General features: G+C 36.1%; 1 protein-coding gene across 2 annotated transcripts in view; it reads right to left on the reverse strand.

Moving 5' to 3' along the window:
• Positions 1-1,786: 1,786 nt before the first annotated feature.
• LOC106869755 (E3 ubiquitin-protein ligase RNF113A-like) overlaps positions 1,787-19,096 on the reverse strand; it is a 68,774-nt gene continuing 51,464 nt past the window's right edge. Inside the window, exons 8-10 of one of the 2 annotated variants that reach the window (XM_089351008.1) lie at positions 17,038-17,125; positions 7,821-7,927; positions 1,787-1,902 (exon numbers count right to left, since the gene is read on the reverse strand). In XM_089351008.1, coding sequence (XP_089207134.1) covers positions 1,820-1,902; positions 7,821-7,927; positions 17,038-17,125 — 278 coding nt within the window. In that variant the 3' untranslated portion in view covers positions 1,787-1,819. Of the gene's footprint in view, positions 1,903-7,820; positions 7,928-13,763; positions 16,727-17,037; positions 17,126-19,096 lie in introns of those variants that run through there. The other variant, XM_089351009.1, reaches the window with a different exon arrangement.

The following is a 19,096-nucleotide window of genomic DNA, read 5'->3' on the forward strand; positions in this document are numbered from 1 at the left end:
TAGCACAAAAATTAAATTAAGATTGAGCTAAAACTGAATTAGTGGTAAAGCATTAAATTGACTGCAAGTGAGTAAAAGTTGGAAACGGCAAATTATAACTTTTTCCATCACTTAAAGCTGCATAACATTTTTTCTACCAGAATCTTTCCATTGAGTTCTTTGTTACCAATTTTTTAGCTACTTAAAGCTGCATAACTTTTTTCTACCAAATATCTTTTAAAGAGGTTTTCACCAAAAGATTCTACTTATTGAGTTCTTTTAAAAGGCTATAATTAAGGTATAGTTTTTCTTTCAAATAACTAAGAAATTATGAGTCAATATCAGGCATTACTCTCCCATTTTGGCCCTACATTTTTTATAACTGTTTCTCTATTAAAACAAATTTTGATTATTTTATGTCAAAATGTAGCTTACCATTGGTTCATCATAGTGCAAAACACCGAATTAAGACAGAGCTAAGACAGAATTAGTGGTAAAGCATCAAATTGGCTGTGAGTGAGTAAAAGTTGACCATAACCCATTAAGACCCACTGTCCTATAAATAGGACACTAAATGAAAACATTAAACAAGCTATATCACATTGTCTCAGTATTCTATTTATAGGAAACCAAGTATTTCCATTTCTACTTGAAGTAAAGGAGTTTTAATAATTATTTTTTTTCATTTTAACCTATTTTCAATCATCTGTAAAAATTTTAAAGTAATATTCAGAAATTTAAGTACTCTGGGACTTAATGGGTTGAGAACATTATTTACATGCTGTTGTGTGAATGATTAATTAGAAATGTTTTACACCCGATAAAAAGTTCTAGAAAAGGTAAGGTCATCAGTATGGAAGTTCTTATCAGGTACCAAATGTAAAACTTTTGAAATGATTACTTTATAAAAAAATTAGTTCTTTCCAGTACAAAAAAAAAAGTTTCATGACATCACAAAAAATAAATCTTTGAACAATAGCAAGCGCATTGGGAATATCTTGCAGTGAACAGAAATAAATGACAATTGATAACTGAGGAGTTTGAGATAATACTAAAGCATAATGCCTGAAAACTACAAGAAGTTGAAGTATTTCATGGTAAAAGTTCCAAAGATAATCTTGCTTGCATAGTCTATGGCTACTTTACATTTTCAAAAGCCAAACTTATCATCCATGAAAGATTACATATCTGGAGACCAGCTTAGGATGCTCACATGCATACATTTTCCAAAAAACTATAAAACAAAACTAGGGCATCTACAGGCCCATGTTAGAAATGTTGTCAAATCTGTTACAGGCATATGACTGCAATGAGAAAGTCATTATGTTTTAAACTGAGTTGACAAACACAAGACAGACAACAAGCTTATCCTACAGTCACATTCATTTCTCTCTTTCTTAGAAGTAACAGAACTTTGCGATTCAATTTCTATGGACATATTTATCTAATTTCATGCTTTACAAGTACATGGGTTTTCCCATGTCTGGTATCTGGTTTATTTGGGCAATTTTTGTGGTATGTCAAAGAGATTTCTAACCAGGGAAACAATGAGTGATATATCTCTCATGACACTTTAACAGTACAGTGTAGCTGATTTTGAAAGAAGAATCAATCCGTTACTTGCTTAATAGTTTATATATTGACACCTCTATACAAAAGGGTAGAAAATAAATTTGGCCACTGCAGGATTTGAACTTAAAATGCAAAGAGCAAAAACAATTACTGCAATCCCTTTAATGTTCTAACAATTCTACCAATCAATTGACCTAGTTATCTAGCTATATAGAGGAATATATAAACTCATACATTCACAAATATATATTTTATTTCAATTTTTTTGCTATTCCTTTTCTTCAGTGAGTTCCTCATCACTTTCTTCTGAACTTTCAATTTTTTTCTGTTTATTCAGTTTAGAAATCAATTCTGAAAAAAAAAACAATATAAAATTTTATAAATACATGTTTATGTATACAGATATGTAAATATGCAAACGTTTGTGTGCGTGTTTCCTATGTCATGCCCTTATGAACTACTACTGAACTGTCAAGGGATTACTTCTGAAAGATTCTTCTAAAATCATCACATCTCAAAATGCCAAGAATTTCTTTTTAATTCCAGAAGAGATTGCAAAGAAGTGTGCTTACAAAAAACATACTAAATGAAATTACAAAGAAGATAATATTCTTAAGCAATTCCTCAAAAATAAACTTTCCATTTTGTATGGGGCTTAATCAAAATAAGAAAATTTATGTCTGTGTAATTACAACTCTATGCATAAACAGCATGTATAAGAATGACTATGTCAACATAGGCATAACTGTGTGATAGTTTGCTTCGCAACCACATGGCTCCAGGTTTAGTCCCACTGTGTGGCACCTTGGGCAAATGTCCTCTACTATGACCCTAGGTTGACCAAAACTATGCGAATAGAAAGGACAACAAAGAAAGAAAGAGACCTCGATATTATGTAAATAGAGGAATTTATCTGCAAAAAGATGTGACACTTATTCGGTAGCCATGATAAAACTTCAAGTTTCGGAAGCCGGGGTGGGAACCCACATGAACATCTCTTCAGTTATCCGACCATTGAAAATTCCTGTGAAAAATGACGGTTTAACAAAGGGAAATTACTGTGTGGTTGACTGTTATTAAGACAAAAGAGCTATAGACCCCTAAGTAAGGGGAGGGGGTATAAGTAAGGGAGTAAAAAAGTCTATAGTGTTCGTGTAAGCGCACCAATCCGTATATGTATATATACATATATATACCCGCATACACACCCCTACACATACACACTCAAAAACCTCGCACCCATACACACGCATGCAAAAAAAATTATAGGGCTAAAGCAAAATACAGAAGAAAGTGTGAAAAAGCTATAAGGTTAAAACGTGTCTTTATGTGCATAGTTTCACATGCATGCACATACATCTATATATGCACATATCTGCACACATTCACAAGTGTGCACATATATGGAACCTTATATGTTTTAACCTTATAGCTTTCTCACACTTTCTTCTGTATTTTGCTTAGCCCTATAATCTTTTTTCTGTGCGTGTGTATGGGTGCGAGATTGTTGAGTGCATGTGTGTGTAGGGGTGTGTATGCGGGTATACAGTTCTCAGGGGCTCAGTTCTCAGTCCCCTCTTATTCATAGTCTTCCAGGCCATAACAGAGGAATTTAAAAACTGGCTGTCTGTGGGAACTACTATATACTGATGACTTCACTCTTACAGCAGATTCTATAGCAGAATCGGAAAAGAAATTCCAGGTGTGAAAGCAAAACCTGGAACCAAAGAGCCTTGAAGTTAATCTAGTGAAGACCAAAGTTGTTGTTAGCAAGAAAGCAGATAAGAGTCTCTTTCCATCAGGGAAATGGCCTTGATTACTATGTAGGAAAGGTGCTGGAAGAAATTCCATTTGTTGCACCTAGTGCAAGCTATGGATACAGGAGATGCAGTGGAATCACAGGTAGGTTAATACAAAAAGTCATCTTTGTATGTGGCAGATGTGCAAGAACAATAAACACTAAAGACACATGGGAATTAGACTCTCTCAAACGTTCAGGAGGTTGCCTCGAGTTAGTAGATAGTTTCTGTTACCTAGGTAACCAAATTAATAGTAGTGGAGGATGTTCTGAAAGTATTGTTCATAGAATAAAAATAGGATGGAGGAAGTTCAGAGAATTACTATCTCTGTTGGCAACAAAAGGATTATTTCCAACTGAGAGGCAGATTGTACAATGCTTGTGTACAAACAGCTATACTCCATGGTAGTGTGACCTGGACCCTGAATGCAGAAGACATGCACAGACTAGAGAGGAATTAAGGTATTATACACTACTTGATGTGCAACATCAATGTGTATGTACCACAAAGTATAAATGTGCTGAGAGAAGAGTTGGGCATAATAAGAATTAGATGCAGTATGCAAGAGGGAAGACTAAGTTGGTTTGAACATGTGATGTGTATGAATGAAGACAGTTGTATAAAGAAGTGTCGATCACTGAAAGTGGATGGCACCTGTGGAAAGAGGGTACCCAGGAAAACATAGGATGAAGTAGTGAGAGCAGATTTCAAGATGTTGGGTCTTGTGGAGGAGATGATAATGAACCAAGATATCTGGTGATATGAGGTTCTTGAGAAGACCTGCTCACCTCAACAAAACTGAGTTCTAGAAGCATTGTGCATTCCATTGACATGTAACATTAAATTTTTCACACATCCTACTAAATCTCCACTTCTCCTCTTCCTCACATCTCTTTTTCATGCATTATGCTAATCTCTCCCTCCCCACTCTTGCAGCCCAATCCTGTCCTCCATGCCCTGCCAACAGTATCATTGCTATCTTGTCGTCCCCTCCTTTATACCCAGGTTTCACAGTCACTGCACCCCTGTCCTTTCTACAGTCATGTGAACTCCCTACTCATGCACTCAGGGCAATCCTCTACCATCCCTTTGATTATTCATATCCTCCTACCTGGAGAGTATACCCTGACACATCACCACCATCTCTCTTGCTTTCTCTTTCTCTCACTCTCTCCTTCTAACTGGGGTAACCATGTATCTCCTCTAGAGCAAGACACCTGTTTCCATACCTCTGTCATATTCTATCCTCTTAACACCTGGCACAGAGCCACCTCTCTCAATACCACCCCCTTTCAAAGAATCTTTGTCTTTGCAAATTACTTGGTGACTTCACTGGTGCTAGTGCCATGCAAAAAGCACCCAATTCAGTCTGTAAAGTGGTTGGCATCTGGAAGGGCATCCAGCCATAAAAATCATGCCAAAGCAGACTTTACTAGTGTGGGTACCACATAAAAAACACCCAGTATACTCTGTAGAGTGGTTGACATTAAGAAGGATATCCTGCTGTAAAAACCATGTCAAAATGGACCTCGCCAGTGCTGTTGCCACTTTCTGAGAACCATATCATGCACTTCAAAGCAGTTCTTAAACATATGTGGTTTGGAGTGACAGCCTGAGTATACTGTACACTTCCCACTACTCAGTCTATACCATTATGCCTACTGGTTAGTCCCAGGCCAACTCTCATTTGGAAGTATATGATGAAAGGTATTCCAGTCATAACCATCCCATCTTTTTAGAAGTATGTTTTTTCCCCTTTCCCAAGAAGATAGGCTATAATTCAAATAGGCTATAATTCAAATAGGTTTTGCAACTACAGCATGATGGTTGCTGTTTCTTTGCATTTATCACTGGTAATGTATATCCCAGTACAATGTTTGGGGTTCATAGAATCTGTTGATGCTGCAAGATATTTTTGTATGTGTTTTTAATGCTTGTCTGGACTGACTGGGAGATATGGTTTTTTTTTTAAATGTTGTAGTGGTATTCTGGATTGTTGTAGATATGTCTAGGGGTGGTTGTACAGGTAGTCCTTGCTTTTTAGTATGTTTTGCAAGTGGTCTGTGTGCAGCATGGCAAGATGCAATTAAAGATTTGTGATGAAGAGATTGGGCAGAACTCACATAATTCATGATGAATCTTATGTATTGTTTGTACTTTACTGTTATTTCTTTTGGTCAAATGCAATTTCTGTGAGTATTCTAAGTATGTTAATGTGTTGTTTTGCTTCTTTACTAAGTGATCTGAAAGTACTGTGAATGTTGTAGAAATATTGAATAGAACTCATAATAATTTTATCTTTTATGCATGTCATATGTCTATGTCATTGATTTTTCTGGTTGTTTATATTTAATTTCTGCTATTGCTTTTAGGAAGAGAGACAATAGAATTGGTAGATGTTACAGAAAGTTAATTATTATTAAAGTTAGGTTACTAGGTGACTGATGTAGGGTTGAAATAATTAAGCAAATTTTCCTGGAAAGTGGTGGAAAAATGTGATGAAATCTGTATATGTGGTTCTGTGCAAACTTTGCAGACAGTTGTTACAAGGTCAGAACCTCTCTCCTCACTTACACAATCCAAACCAAATTAAGTAAGAGATACATGGCAAAAAATTAAAATGTTGATCAATTCTAACTCATTTTCTTGAACATTTGTGAATTCCATATATCACCTTCAACTAACACACAATTTCTGTAAATCAAATCTCTCACCCTTTTTATCTATAGCCAATTTCTGCTATCTAGGTTATGTTCTCTATTCAAACTACAACAGCTGAGAGATTAATCTACATATCATGTGATGTCTGCACGTAATATGTAGATTCTTTTCTCAACTGGACATCAGAAACGAGTTCTAAGTTTCCTTCCCTCCTCACACCTCTAAATAAATCTGCTGCACCTACCACATTCTGAATTCTTCCAACCAACAACAACTCTTTGGCCTTATCTCTTCTGGTATCAAGTACAAATATCTCTCTCCCTTCATCTCTGAAGCCATTGTCCTAAGTGACTGCCATGTTTAAAACCCTTCTCAGCTCCTACACTCATTCACACTGATGGTGTTGATGCAGAGACTAAATAGACTGAAATTTTAACTGTCTACTACAATTAGTTTCTTTTCTTTACATAAACTCCTGACTGGCACACAGATACTGAAAAAATCCCTAATTATTTTCTCACTTTTAAATGTCTAGCTCAAGCAAATCATCACCATCTCTACATCAGCCAACTAGTGCCTTACCATAACTATTCTCATACATTAATTGTAATAAAAAAAATATTAATGTAATGCAAAAATAAAGTATAATAAATTTAGACAGATGTTATTATCTCTGCCTCAGCAAAGGCAGAGGTATTGTTTTCAGCTGTGTTTGTTCGTCTGCTTGTCCATGAACAAGATGTCTCAAGAACTGCTGGATGGATTCAGATAAAACTTTCAGGGATGTTTGGCCTTGTGGCTGGCACAAACTGATTAGATTTTGGAATCCATCCAGTACTGGACAAGGATTCTGGATTATTTGTTATATTTACTTTACATGATTACGATCTTACGTTCACTTTCAAGTCTTTTTTAGTTATCCCCCTTTAGGCTGTTTCCAAAGTTTTATTTTCATTTCTCTATTATTAATTTTATTCGTGTCTCTATCCTTAGTAGAAACTGATGGACAAAGAAATCAAACTGCATAAACAAATGGCAGCAAAACTGTTCAGAAATTAAATAACACTAACATTTTTATAATATATATATTATATATACATATTAACACTTTACAGTATATTTACATTATATACATACATCTATACATCGATCTAAAACAACAGGAATACTAAAGGAAGGCCACAATTTAAGAGAAAACTAAAAGGTCTCATGCTGCGCATTTAAAAATTCCGGTGTAGAACTTATTATTATTACCTCTACCTTTGAAACTCTTTTGAATGGTGAATTTGTTAACTTTGGCTTGTATTAGATAAGGATAAACTATTTATTACTGTTACTAAATTTTCTACAGCCACCTTCACATTCTACAACTATCATTAGGATTGATCAGGTATTGGACAAGGATTCTGGATTATTTTTCCATTTTTTTTACTTCATTTTTGAGAGCGGTCGGGTTCATTTTTAGTATTCTCATTTGTGAGAACGGTCGAGTTTATTTCAGATATTCTCATTTTAAAAATCATCAGTGCTAATCATTGAGAGGACGTCGGTGTTGCCTTAGTGGAGGTTTGTGCTCTCTGAGTGCTCTTGTTTGATTATATGTTTAGTACTATACTTTATAATGTGGTGACCCAGCATATCTATAGTCCAATGCCTGAAACTAGTAAAAAGGAAAGGAAAAATGAGAGAAAACAATCCCAAAACGGAGCAGCTTCATTTTTTTATGATGAAATTTACCATTCATTCTATTTTAATCACTTTAAACCCTCTGAAACTGAAAAAAACAAGCAAAATTTGCAAGATTCATACCTTTTGCAGGATTAAACACACCATTTGTCTGTTCATTGCATACAAAACAACGTTGGGATTTCTTGTAACGTGTTAATGCACATTTCTCACAAAAGTAGTGTTTACATCTACAAAAGAATTATTATTTTTAACAAACTAAAACAAATATTAAAGAGAACATTTTATAACAGTAATAAAATTAATGATAATAACTATGTTGACAATAATAAGAGAGGAGGGTGGTGGTAGTGGTGATGATGAGGAACTTTTAAGCATTTTATCAGAAACCTATGATTTAATAATATATTCAGCACTAGCTTAGTTAAATAAGCAAAGTTAAATAATATCAGTTTTACTCAGTAGTAAGATAAGTGATATCTAGAAATTTCCTACATATTTAGTACAAGTAGAATTATTTGAAAAAGTTTTAGTTTTGATAAATAAGAACTTATCAAACTAAAACAATATTGAAAAGAATTGTCTAATGGGTCAGATTTTTATATTTTTACCATATTTATATTCGATTACAAAATAAAACTTAAGAAGCTACTTTTATATTCAAATTACATATTCATGTATTGAATATCAGTACTATGCAACAATTGATCACATATGCAAGAATACATTTAATTTATGAATATATAATGAAAGTATCAATCTGATAAATTATAAAGCAAAAGAGTTTGAGTTAAGTGGATAAACAGAGAAGACACTAAAATAATAGCAACATGGAACCAAATTATTTCAAGAATTGCAGACACCCTCATAATAATTGTTAGTTACAATGATCAAAATGTGTAAAAATATACATTTTTCTTGTTTCAAAATTAAATCAATGCAAAACTGATCACATCATATTCAACATTTTAATTATTTTCCCTTTAAAAAAAATTCATAACAATTTTTTAAAATTATTTTCCAAAAGAGAGGAGGGTGGTGGTAGTGGTGATTTTCATAACATAACATAACAATTAAAGATTTCAAAGCTGAATATGTAAGTTGTAGAAAGTTTTAAAATACATTAGTAAAAAGATATAGAGTTGCGTGAATAAACTAACTATTAAAACAAGAATAGAATCCAAAACGGAATTTATAAAGGAAGTAAACCAATTGAGCAAATTAAAAAAAGAATTAAAATGTGTGTGTATGTGTGTGTGTGTGTGTGTGTGTGTGTGTGTGTGTGTGTGGTAGAAATCTACGGATGCGAAAACACACAAAACGGAGAGAATAAAACAAATATGGACAACTTGTTCAGAAACACCCGCGAGTGGGGAACAGTTCTCAAAAATAGCCCCAATTGTTTTTCCCCAAAAATTCCTATGTCCTCAGAATCTACATAGTCCAAGGTATACTTGTAGAGAATTTCATTAAAATATATCCATTTTCTTGAAAGTTAAGATGAATTGAAGTGGACTTTGGTGAAATTTCCAAAATACCCCCATCCCAACCCCTCCAAAAACACTTTCCCCAAAACTTGTCTATATTCAGAATCTACATGATATAACACATATTCGTAGATAATTTCATTAAAAAATATCCTTTTTTCTGAAAGTTATGATCATCCAAAGTTGGGTGCACAGAAATTTGTAGTTATGCCGATTCAAAAATACATAAAATGAGTAGTGCAAGTAAAAAAAAGTTCGTCAATATTCAGTGGAATATTTAAAATTTGGATTTATACCCGCTTTCCATGATAAACTGTCACCAAGTAATGGGCGAAAAACTCGGATCTTGTGAATTTTCTAAAGTCCTCTCCCCACCCCTCAGAAAAGATTTTCCCACAAATTTCTTTATAATCGTAATATATGCTGGGTGAAAGATATTTATATAAAATTTCATTTAAAAAAAAAACATTTTCCTAAAAGTTATGAGGGAAAACTTGGATCTTGTGAATTTTCTGAAGTCCACCCCCCATTGATTTCCACATATTTTTTTTTATATTCTTTTTCTACACATTTTTTTAATGTCCATTGCACTATTTTTTTTATTGTAAACATTAACCAAATTTTGAATAACAAAAATTAAATATCACAAGGGGGCATCAGGATTTTAGAAATGATTCGATGGGGCAAAATACAGTTGGGAATCACAGCTGCAGAGTGTCAAACTGGTAGTGGAACTTGAGGCAATCCGGCACCCCTAAACAAAGGAGAATGACTCAGTAGTGATATACATATGGAAGATCCTGGAAGGTCCAGCTCCCAACTTTGGAATTGAAAGCTATACCAACCAATGACCTATTCTCCAACTAGAATAAGGACCCAGTTCTGTAACAGCTTGGGTCTCAAGGGCCCACAACCTCAGAGATTTGCAAGGTGTTGAAACAAACAAAAGAATACATATATATATGTATGATGTTTGAAGGTGCTGTGTGCTATACACCCTTCAGGCAAGAGGGTAGCAGCATTTCCAGATGATGCTACTGCTAGAGATGCTTTTCTTTGGAGTCTCACTGCAGATAAAAGAAGGTTAATTATAAAAGTTTTACCAGTACCTCCAAGTGCATCCAAGAAGAAAATCCCTCCATTGTTGTTGTTGATGTCATTAAGGACTTTCTGATATACTTGCTGATGGTCTTGGTTCAACAGGAGCTCATTGTTTTGAACACATTGCTGCAGTTCTTCTATGTTGTATCCTGTTTCTCTAAAAATTGATTTGTCCTGTTTCTCTGTTTGGCTTTGGCAGACCAAAATTGCTGAGATCTCTGAGTCAAGTTCATCACTTTGTCTTCAATTTTACAGAGAGCCAAATTTGCAATCTGAGGATTCAATTCCAATCCTGGATGAGCAAGTCTCATTTGATGAAGAATATCCCATTGAGAGCCTCCTGATATTTTTCCCAAAGAGTAACTGGGTTGGATAGTTTGCAGGAGGCAATCACTACTGCAAACAGATCTCTGATTTGTTTTGGAGAATTTGTTGCAATTGTTTCCAGAGTCATGTCCCAATGATCATCTTCCGTAAGGCCAAGCTCGATACATACTTGTCTGTAAATCTCTTTGACAACTCCATCAATTGTTCTCAAGTCTTGAAATGATGTTGGGCCACTCATGTGATGAAGCAACAGTCTGAGAAAGAAGCATTCAGGATTTCTTGGATGGACTGTATATACTCTTCCAAGTAAATCTCCCATTTTGATTCCAGATTCAGTTGGATGAGGTTCTCCATGCTTTCTCCTCTGAAATTTTCCAGCCTTGTAGATGTAGTATTTGTAAACTTCAGGGTACAGGATTGTTCTAAGGAGTTTCAGTCAGTTCTCTTGCATTTTCTTCTGTGAAGTAAACTCTTTGTCCATTTTCCAAGTGAACTGACAGTGCTGAACTGAAGGACTTTGGTCATGAATTGGAAAGCTAAGGATCCTCCAAGCAGCCTCATTGGAAGAGATGTATAAGCCAATTTGAAGTTTTTGAACTTCATTTTAATTTTCCAAACCAAATAGTGCTTGGTCACTTCCATTGTTAATGTATTTACATACATATTTAGTTGACTAGATACTGTTGCAGTACTCTACATTTATGTGAGCACCAAATGCTTTGCTGAGCAGTGGGCAAAAAAAGAACCTACTGATTGTTAGTGACAATTTCTTGTCCTATTTTATTCAGAGTGAAAGTGTGCCCTCCATCCTCTGGCTTTCTTCTTTTGTATTTTGGATAGCCATCAAGATCAGACTGTGTCTCTTTGGTAAACTCCTTTGGAAAGTCTTTACTGTGTTTTTTGCCAATCATGCAAGGAGATTCAGCCTTGAGAGAACCATATGGGCCATGAATCATATTGTCTTTGGATCTTCAGTGAGATTTGACAGCTCAGCACTGATGATAGCATCAATTTGATTTGGATTGATTTTCTCCTTGAACCAAACCAATAGGCAATCCTCTTTTCTGCCACTCAATGGTGCACATGTGAGCCCTGACTACTCCAAAAACTTGTCCTTTCCTAATTAGATTCAACAGTTTGTCAACTTTCAGCTTAAATACTCGAGAAATGTTATGACTGTTAGTAACAGATTGACCTTCTCTGAAATTGTTAGTTATTTCATGCCAAAATGGGTTGCAGGTAAAGGTAATGAAGAGGTCAGGCTTCCCAAAATTTCTGACATATGTAATTCTATCTTGAGTCTTCTCATGCATGTACCTATCACCTCCTATAAATGATGATGGAAGAATGTAGCTTTCTGCTTGAAGTTCTTGTTGGTGGCATGTGATAAAGAGCAACCTCTCTGTTTTGATTTTTGCATACATATCAACCAAGAACTGGTTGAAGAGCTGCTTGTATCTCAGTAGGTGACTGAAGTTGTTGGCTCTTCACATGATTCTGTAGCAACAGAAGTCTTGTGCTGAAACTGTTTCCTGTAGTTTCCCCAGTTTCAGGATCAATCTGTTTCAGAAGGAAGTGATAGCCATCCTACCCTTTCCAGAAAATAAGTGGATACTGGAGAGCATCATTAACTCCTGTGTATTTCAGCAACTTTCCTTGGGATCCATTTTGTTTCTCTGTCACTATGTTTCTTATCTCGAAGTTCTGACCTGCAATAAGTACTGCTACTTCATTAGTAGATGGTGCATCGGATCTTCTTTCATGCTCTCCAACAGGTGTCTTACCAGCTCTAATGATTAATCTCAAGTTCTCCAGTCCATCTCTCCAGAGAGCAGATTTGAATTCTTGAACATATGGATTTGTTTGGTGAAGAAATTCCTGTAAGTTAAGAATTGTGCTTAGTTTCAAATTCCAAAAAAAGATTTGGAGAAACTTCTGGGATTCATTTGGCAGAGGCTTGCAGACTACCAATCCGATGGTATACTTGTCCTTGGATTCTGAATGTGGTTTGCCATCCAGACAGAGTTGCATCATTTGCTCCAAAAGAACTCATTGCAAATGCATTGTTGTAAGCTCTAATCTTCTTCAAGAAATCCTGGGACTCATGGGTGGATCCAGCCAACAATGACTTGAGTGCTTCTGGTAGAGTTGGAAAGTCCTGGAGTTAGATCTTTCCATTGGAGCAACAGAGGCCTTGGGATTTATCCTTGAACTGCAATGCTCCACAATAGTTGCATTCTTTGTTTAGCTCTCAAACAATCATGATAGGTAGGGAAGAGTAGCCTTGATTGGTTTCATATTGAAAAGCAAGTTTGTCAAGTTGGACAGCATTCTGTCTTGATCTTCTTTACTGTACAACATTGGAAGCTCTCCTGGTTAGATTGCTCTAGTGATTTTGAATCCCTTATTCTTCTCATGTTGGCTACATTGGAAGCTCTCCTCGATTCAGCTTGTTCAGGTGTTTCTGATGCCCTTTCTCTCCTCTTGGTAAGAACATTTGATGCTCTCCTGGATGCTGCTTCGTCTGGAGTTTGAGAGTCTCTAAGTCTTTGCATATTCTCAGCATTGGGTGTTCTGGATGCTGCATTTTCAGGTGTTTCTGATGCCCTTTCTCTCCTTTTGGTAACAGCATCTTATGCTCTTCTGGATGCAGCTTGTTCAGGAGCTTGCGAGTCCCTAAGTCTTTGAATATTCTCAGCAATGGAGGTTCTCCTGGCTGTCATTTGATCTGGGTTTTCATTTGCATGAAACTTTCTTTTCTTCGTTGCAACCTTGGCTCTTTTGATTGCAATCTGGTCCTCTGTTGGTGGAGATTTCTTTCTGTGAGACATACTGCTGCCTTATGCAATAGGCAACAATAAACTACAGATGAACTCAAAATTGATCACTGCATTCAAGTATTGCATTAATATCCACGCTTACCTTTTAAAAGTTCAACGATAATTCTTCTGCCACCACTTAACTTAAAGACAATTTGATGTACATAGGTCCTTACTTTTCGTACAAACAATTATTTCTATTTTATGGGTGGCTTTTGCTGGATTTTGCAATTAATTTGGATTATTCCCCGATTTATTTCCAAGTTACAAAAATCATGTAAAAAAAAAATCGCTGGAAACAATCACAGTAATGAAAACTTGGGAATTCAAAATTTCAGGAGTGTGGTTCTGGATTTTGGCCCAGAATGCTTTTTATTTACTCATGGATTTGGCCTTTACATTATCAAAATTGTTATAGTACAAAAAAATTTTTCAGAAGAAATCACGTAAAAAAAAAAAAAAAAATCACTGGAAACAATTGCTGGATTTTGCAATTAATTTTGATTATTCCTTAAATTTATTTCCAAGTTATAAAAGTTGTTATTGTATGAAAAAATTTGTCGCAAAAAAATCACATTAAGAAATCGCCAAAAACAATCACAGTAATGAAAACTTGGGTATCCAAAATATCAGGATTGCGGGTCTGAAGTCAGCCTGGAATGTTTTTAATTTAGTCACAGAGTTGGCCTAATACCAAAATGGTATGATATGTTAGGAGCAAAGTTGAAAAAATGTGACACACTGACATTTGCATTTATTATTAGAGATATATTGGGTCATTCTATAAAGAATGCTGTTTTTTTTTATATTTCTTTTATTTTTCCAAATTAAGATAAAGTTCTTTTTTACTCTAAAATATACTCTCTTTCATTTTCTACAATGTTCTTCCATCTATTTAGTAGACTTACAGGGCCCCTCTTCCAAAATTCACTTCTCTGTGACAAAAAATACTCCTCCAGTGTTCTGGCCTCGTCTACAACATTCATATTTTTTCCATCCAAATGATTTTGATAAATGATATTTAGATGGGACAATGTCTGGCAAGTATGGTGGGTGGGGCATCGTTTCCCATTCAAACTGCTCCAGCCTTTGGAATGTCATCCTTGCTGTATGGGGCCGAGCATTATCCTGATGGAAGAACACCTTTCGTCATGAAACCAAGGATGGTCATTTTTCTTCTAGTGCTGACCTAAGCTGCTCAAGCTACTCACAGCAGATCTCTTTTGTTATCGTTTGATTTGCACTTAAAAGTTCAAAGTGGACTAAACCTTTCATATCCCACCAAACAGATAACAACACCTTACATAGGTGAAGACCTTCTTTAGCCTGGGGTGCTGATGTTTCTCCTTTCCCTACCCACTATCTTCGGCACCAGACATTTTTATAGAAGACCCATTTCTCATCACCAGTCACTATTTGGTCCAAAAATGGTTCATTTGATAGATATGACAGTAAAGAAGAGCACACATTCACTGTCTGCATACAATTAGACTTGAAAGGTTTGTGAGGAACCCATTGACCCAATTTGCTGACTTTTCTGATGGCACGCAGGTGTTGATGAATGGTTAAATGACCAAATCCAAGCTTCTCTGCTAGTTCCTCAACAGTTACGATGGATTTTGTTCCACCAGGGTTTGCAGAATGCCTTCATTGAGCTCTACAGATCTTCCAGGACAAAGCTTGTCTTCTAAGCTGTAGTTTCCAGCTCGGAATTTCTGGAACCACCGTTGAAACTAGCTTACACTTATTGCCCAAGCCCCATATACTGCATTAATATTCTTCGCACTTTCCGTTGCATTGTTGCCTTTATTGAACTCATAAAGCAAAATATGCCAAATACGCTCCTTTGTCACTTCCATTATAGCTTTGATAAAATAACTATTAAAATCGAACTGCACTCTTCAAGCACTAAAAATAAACACAAGGTAAAATTACTACCAGCTTTTATAGCAAGTTGATGCAGGTAGTTTATCCCGTCCTCCTCCAACTTTTAGTTCATGTGATTGAAAAAAACCACACTATTTGTGGGATAACTTAATGCATATATACAACAGACTTCTTTCAGTTTCCATCTACCAAATCCACTCACAAGGCTTTGGTTGGCCCAAGGCTACAGTAGAAGACACTAGCCAAGGATGCCATACAGTAGGACTGAACCTGGAACCATGTGGTTACAAAGCAAGCTTTTTATCACATAGCTACGCCTGCACCAATGTGTGTGTGTGTGTGTGTGTGTGTGTTATGCATGTATACTGATGAGGAAACAAATCTTTATTCAGCACAACAATCATTTTGACCCATTCTGCAGTTGTCTCTTAGGGGTAGGATATTGTGCATCTAGTTGTGTTGCATCAATCAGTGCAGGTTGTGTCACTTCAGGTGCTTAGTGTAAAAAAAAAAGATATCCCATGAGATATACTGAATTCTCTCTTGTTGTACATAGGTACACTGACAGAGGTGTACATGTGAGCATGTCAGCCAAACCAACCTCCTAACAAGCAGTCATCTGTGGAATCTGCTACACAGCAGGGTACAAGATGACAGTCTGCCACCAATACCAGCATCTTGATAGTTATAACCACAGTAAATGACAGTCACTTGGTGATATGAGTTTGTGTGAATGTCTATAAATGTGTTCCTGTCAAAGAGTGTATACCCATTCTTCTTAATTTTAACTTTCTTCTCTATGATCTTAATTTATGTTATATAATCAGTCAACTATAGCCAGTCCCATTTGTGGGCTACAGCTCCAAAATTATTCTACCCTGTGTCAGTGGCACATAAAAAGCACCCTTCAAACATTGGGTAGTATGCTGTGCTTGAGAAGACCCATCAAGCCAAGTGAAATCATACTCTTGGCCAATGCTAGTGTAGCGTAACTGGCACCCACGCCAGTGGAACATAGAAAGCACCCTTCAAATGTTGGGCCTCAAGAAAGCGGTGACAAGTGACTGAGACCTTTGGTGATATACTGTGCTTGAGAAGACCTGTCAAGCTAAGTGAGATGTAGTTGTGGTAAATGCTGGTGTTACGCGACTGGCACATAAAAAGCACCCACTACACTTTTGGAGTGGTTGGCATTAGGAAGGGCATCCAGCCATAGAAACTGTACTAAATTAGATTGGAACCTGGTGCAGCTCCCCAGCTTTCAGTCAAACCATCCAACCCATTGCAGCATAGAAAACGGACGTTAAATGATGATGATGATGATGTATCTTCTCAGCAACATCTCACCAAGTAAGTGATTCAAGTTGTCACAAAGATGTCTGTTTATGAACAAAAGTAGGCTCCAAAGCTGAAACAAATGAACAGGTGGTTAAATCTAGTGAGAAAAGCAGTATAACATCACATGATAAAGCCTGAAGATAATGTCAGGTGTACTGTTTGTTCCTCACTATGTCCATATCTAATTATTTACACAGAATTAGAATCTGCCAAAATGAAGCAGGTAAATCTTGTCATCACTACAGTGAGCTTGCATTATGTGCTACACATGAACTGTGATTTAATATAAGTTGGTTAAGCATTTGATTGATTACTGCCATGCCATGCATCTGCTTGTGTAGAAATAGAGCTATTCAACAAAACTAGACTATATTTACTTACTTTGTAACAACTGGATTTACAAATGATTTCCGGCAAATAAAACACTTGAAAGGTAAATCATCTTCATCACTGCTGATTTCATAGTTTTCTTCATGAAATTCAAAATAAAAACAATATTTAAAAAGAAAAGGAAAAATAAATGTCAGTTGTAATTGCTTCAGAACAGATTATTTCACAACAGATTTTGACAAAATGAGTATGTCATAAGTGATATATTTTCCCATGAGAAAGTTGCCATCAAATACGATACAATAATTTTATTCCATTCATATTGTTTAGTCAAAAACAAGTAAAATATAGAGCAATAAGACTTGTCCATTGGCCCAAAGAACTGTTCTTTCAGCAACAGTTAAAGGAAATCAACCTTATATTTCTGATACTGGCCAAATTTTCACCTTTGAGAAATATACAATCGCAACTACATCTCTTCTTTTCTTAACATCTCTTATTTTATGCACCATGCTTACCTCTCACTCCCCAATCCCGTCCTCATGGTCCTGTTCACTGTATTATTGCTATCCGGTAGCCCACCCCACCTCCTCTGTATTCCCAGGTTTTCACCACTGCATTTCTCTCCCTCACTCTCTACACACGCTTCCTTGGCAATGTCCTGCCATTTATATAATTGCCATGATCTCTCTTTTGCTCTTCCATTCTATTTGTATTCTGATTCCCATCCCTTGTGAGTATGCCTGGCACTTTGCCACCATCTCCTTCCTGCTCTCTTGCTGTCTCCCATGCTCTCTCTCTCTCCTTCTGCTCTTCCCTCAGGCTGGGTAACCAAGTATCTCCTTTACAGCAACACACCTGTTTCTGTCCTCATTCTTGATCACTCTCTCTCTCTCTCTCTCTCTGGCCAGGTAACCATGTACCTCCTCTACAGCAAGACACCTGTTTCTGTCTCTCTGTCTCACTCTAACCTTTCATCATCTGAAACAAGATCATCTCCTCCAATGCCATTTCCCCTCTCAAAGAATCTTTATCTCGCAAGTTACTTGGTGACCCTACCAGTACTGATGCCACATAAAAAGCATCCCGTCCACATTGTAAAGTGATTGGCATTTGGAAGGGCATTCAGCTGTAAAAACCTTGCCAAAACTGACCTCGTCTATACTGGTGCCATGCAAAAAGCACTCAGTCCACTCAGCTGGGTGGTTGGTGTTAGGAAGGGCATCCAGCTGTAAAAACCCTGCCAAAACAGACAGAAGTCTGGTGCAGGCTCCTGCCTGCCCAGCTCCGGTCAAACTGTCCAGCATGGAAGACAGACATTAAATGATGATGATGATGAATTATGGCTATTCTAATGCAGAACCCACAGTGTTTGTCAATACCAATTTCACTATAAATGATGGCAACACAAGCAGTGGTCAGCTTTACAAGAGCATGAAAACAATGAAGCCATTCATTAATGCAGATAATTTAGTTATACAGCACTAACAGAAGAGGGAAGGAGCAATAGTATACCATACCTAGACTAAATTCAAATCAGCCATAGTCCTGCTACATAAAATAAAAATTCTTAGTAGAGCTTATATTTTCTACTTATTCTAGATAACTCAGTTCTGAATTAAATTCTAGGTATTCTAGAAAACTCAGTTCCAAATTAAATTTTGATATCAATACCTATTCAGCTATTTTATGAATTTCACATAATATGATTTTAATAGTTTCATGTTTTTATATGATAGCATAAATTTAAAACAATTTTCTCATTCTAACTTCTACATTTCAGTCTAAGCTTTTGGGCTAGTTATTAAGAACTTGCTGGGCTGTCAGATAAATTCATTTTTTCCCCCCATTTATTTTGATCTTTATTTTTCATCAACTATTTTAACAAATCAGTCAATAATATATTCTCTTTCATTGTTCAGAACTTTTTGCCAATTTTCCACTAGTTAGTCAATTGAAGGTAGAAATCACTAGGCCTTGACTTGAAGAATTCATCAAGCCACATTTTCAGCTCCATGTTGTTGATCAAAACACCTTTCAGACTGCTGGACAGTAACTGAAAAAGGTAATAATCTGAAGAAGCTATATTAGAAGATTACAGTGGGTGCAG

Source organism: Octopus bimaculoides, chromosome 4 (genome assembly GCF_046866305.1).
Source record: "Octopus bimaculoides isolate indiv1 chromosome 4, ASM4686630v1, whole genome shotgun sequence".
Classification (NCBI taxonomy): Eukaryota; Metazoa; Mollusca; class Cephalopoda; order Octopoda; family Octopodidae; genus Octopus; species Octopus bimaculoides.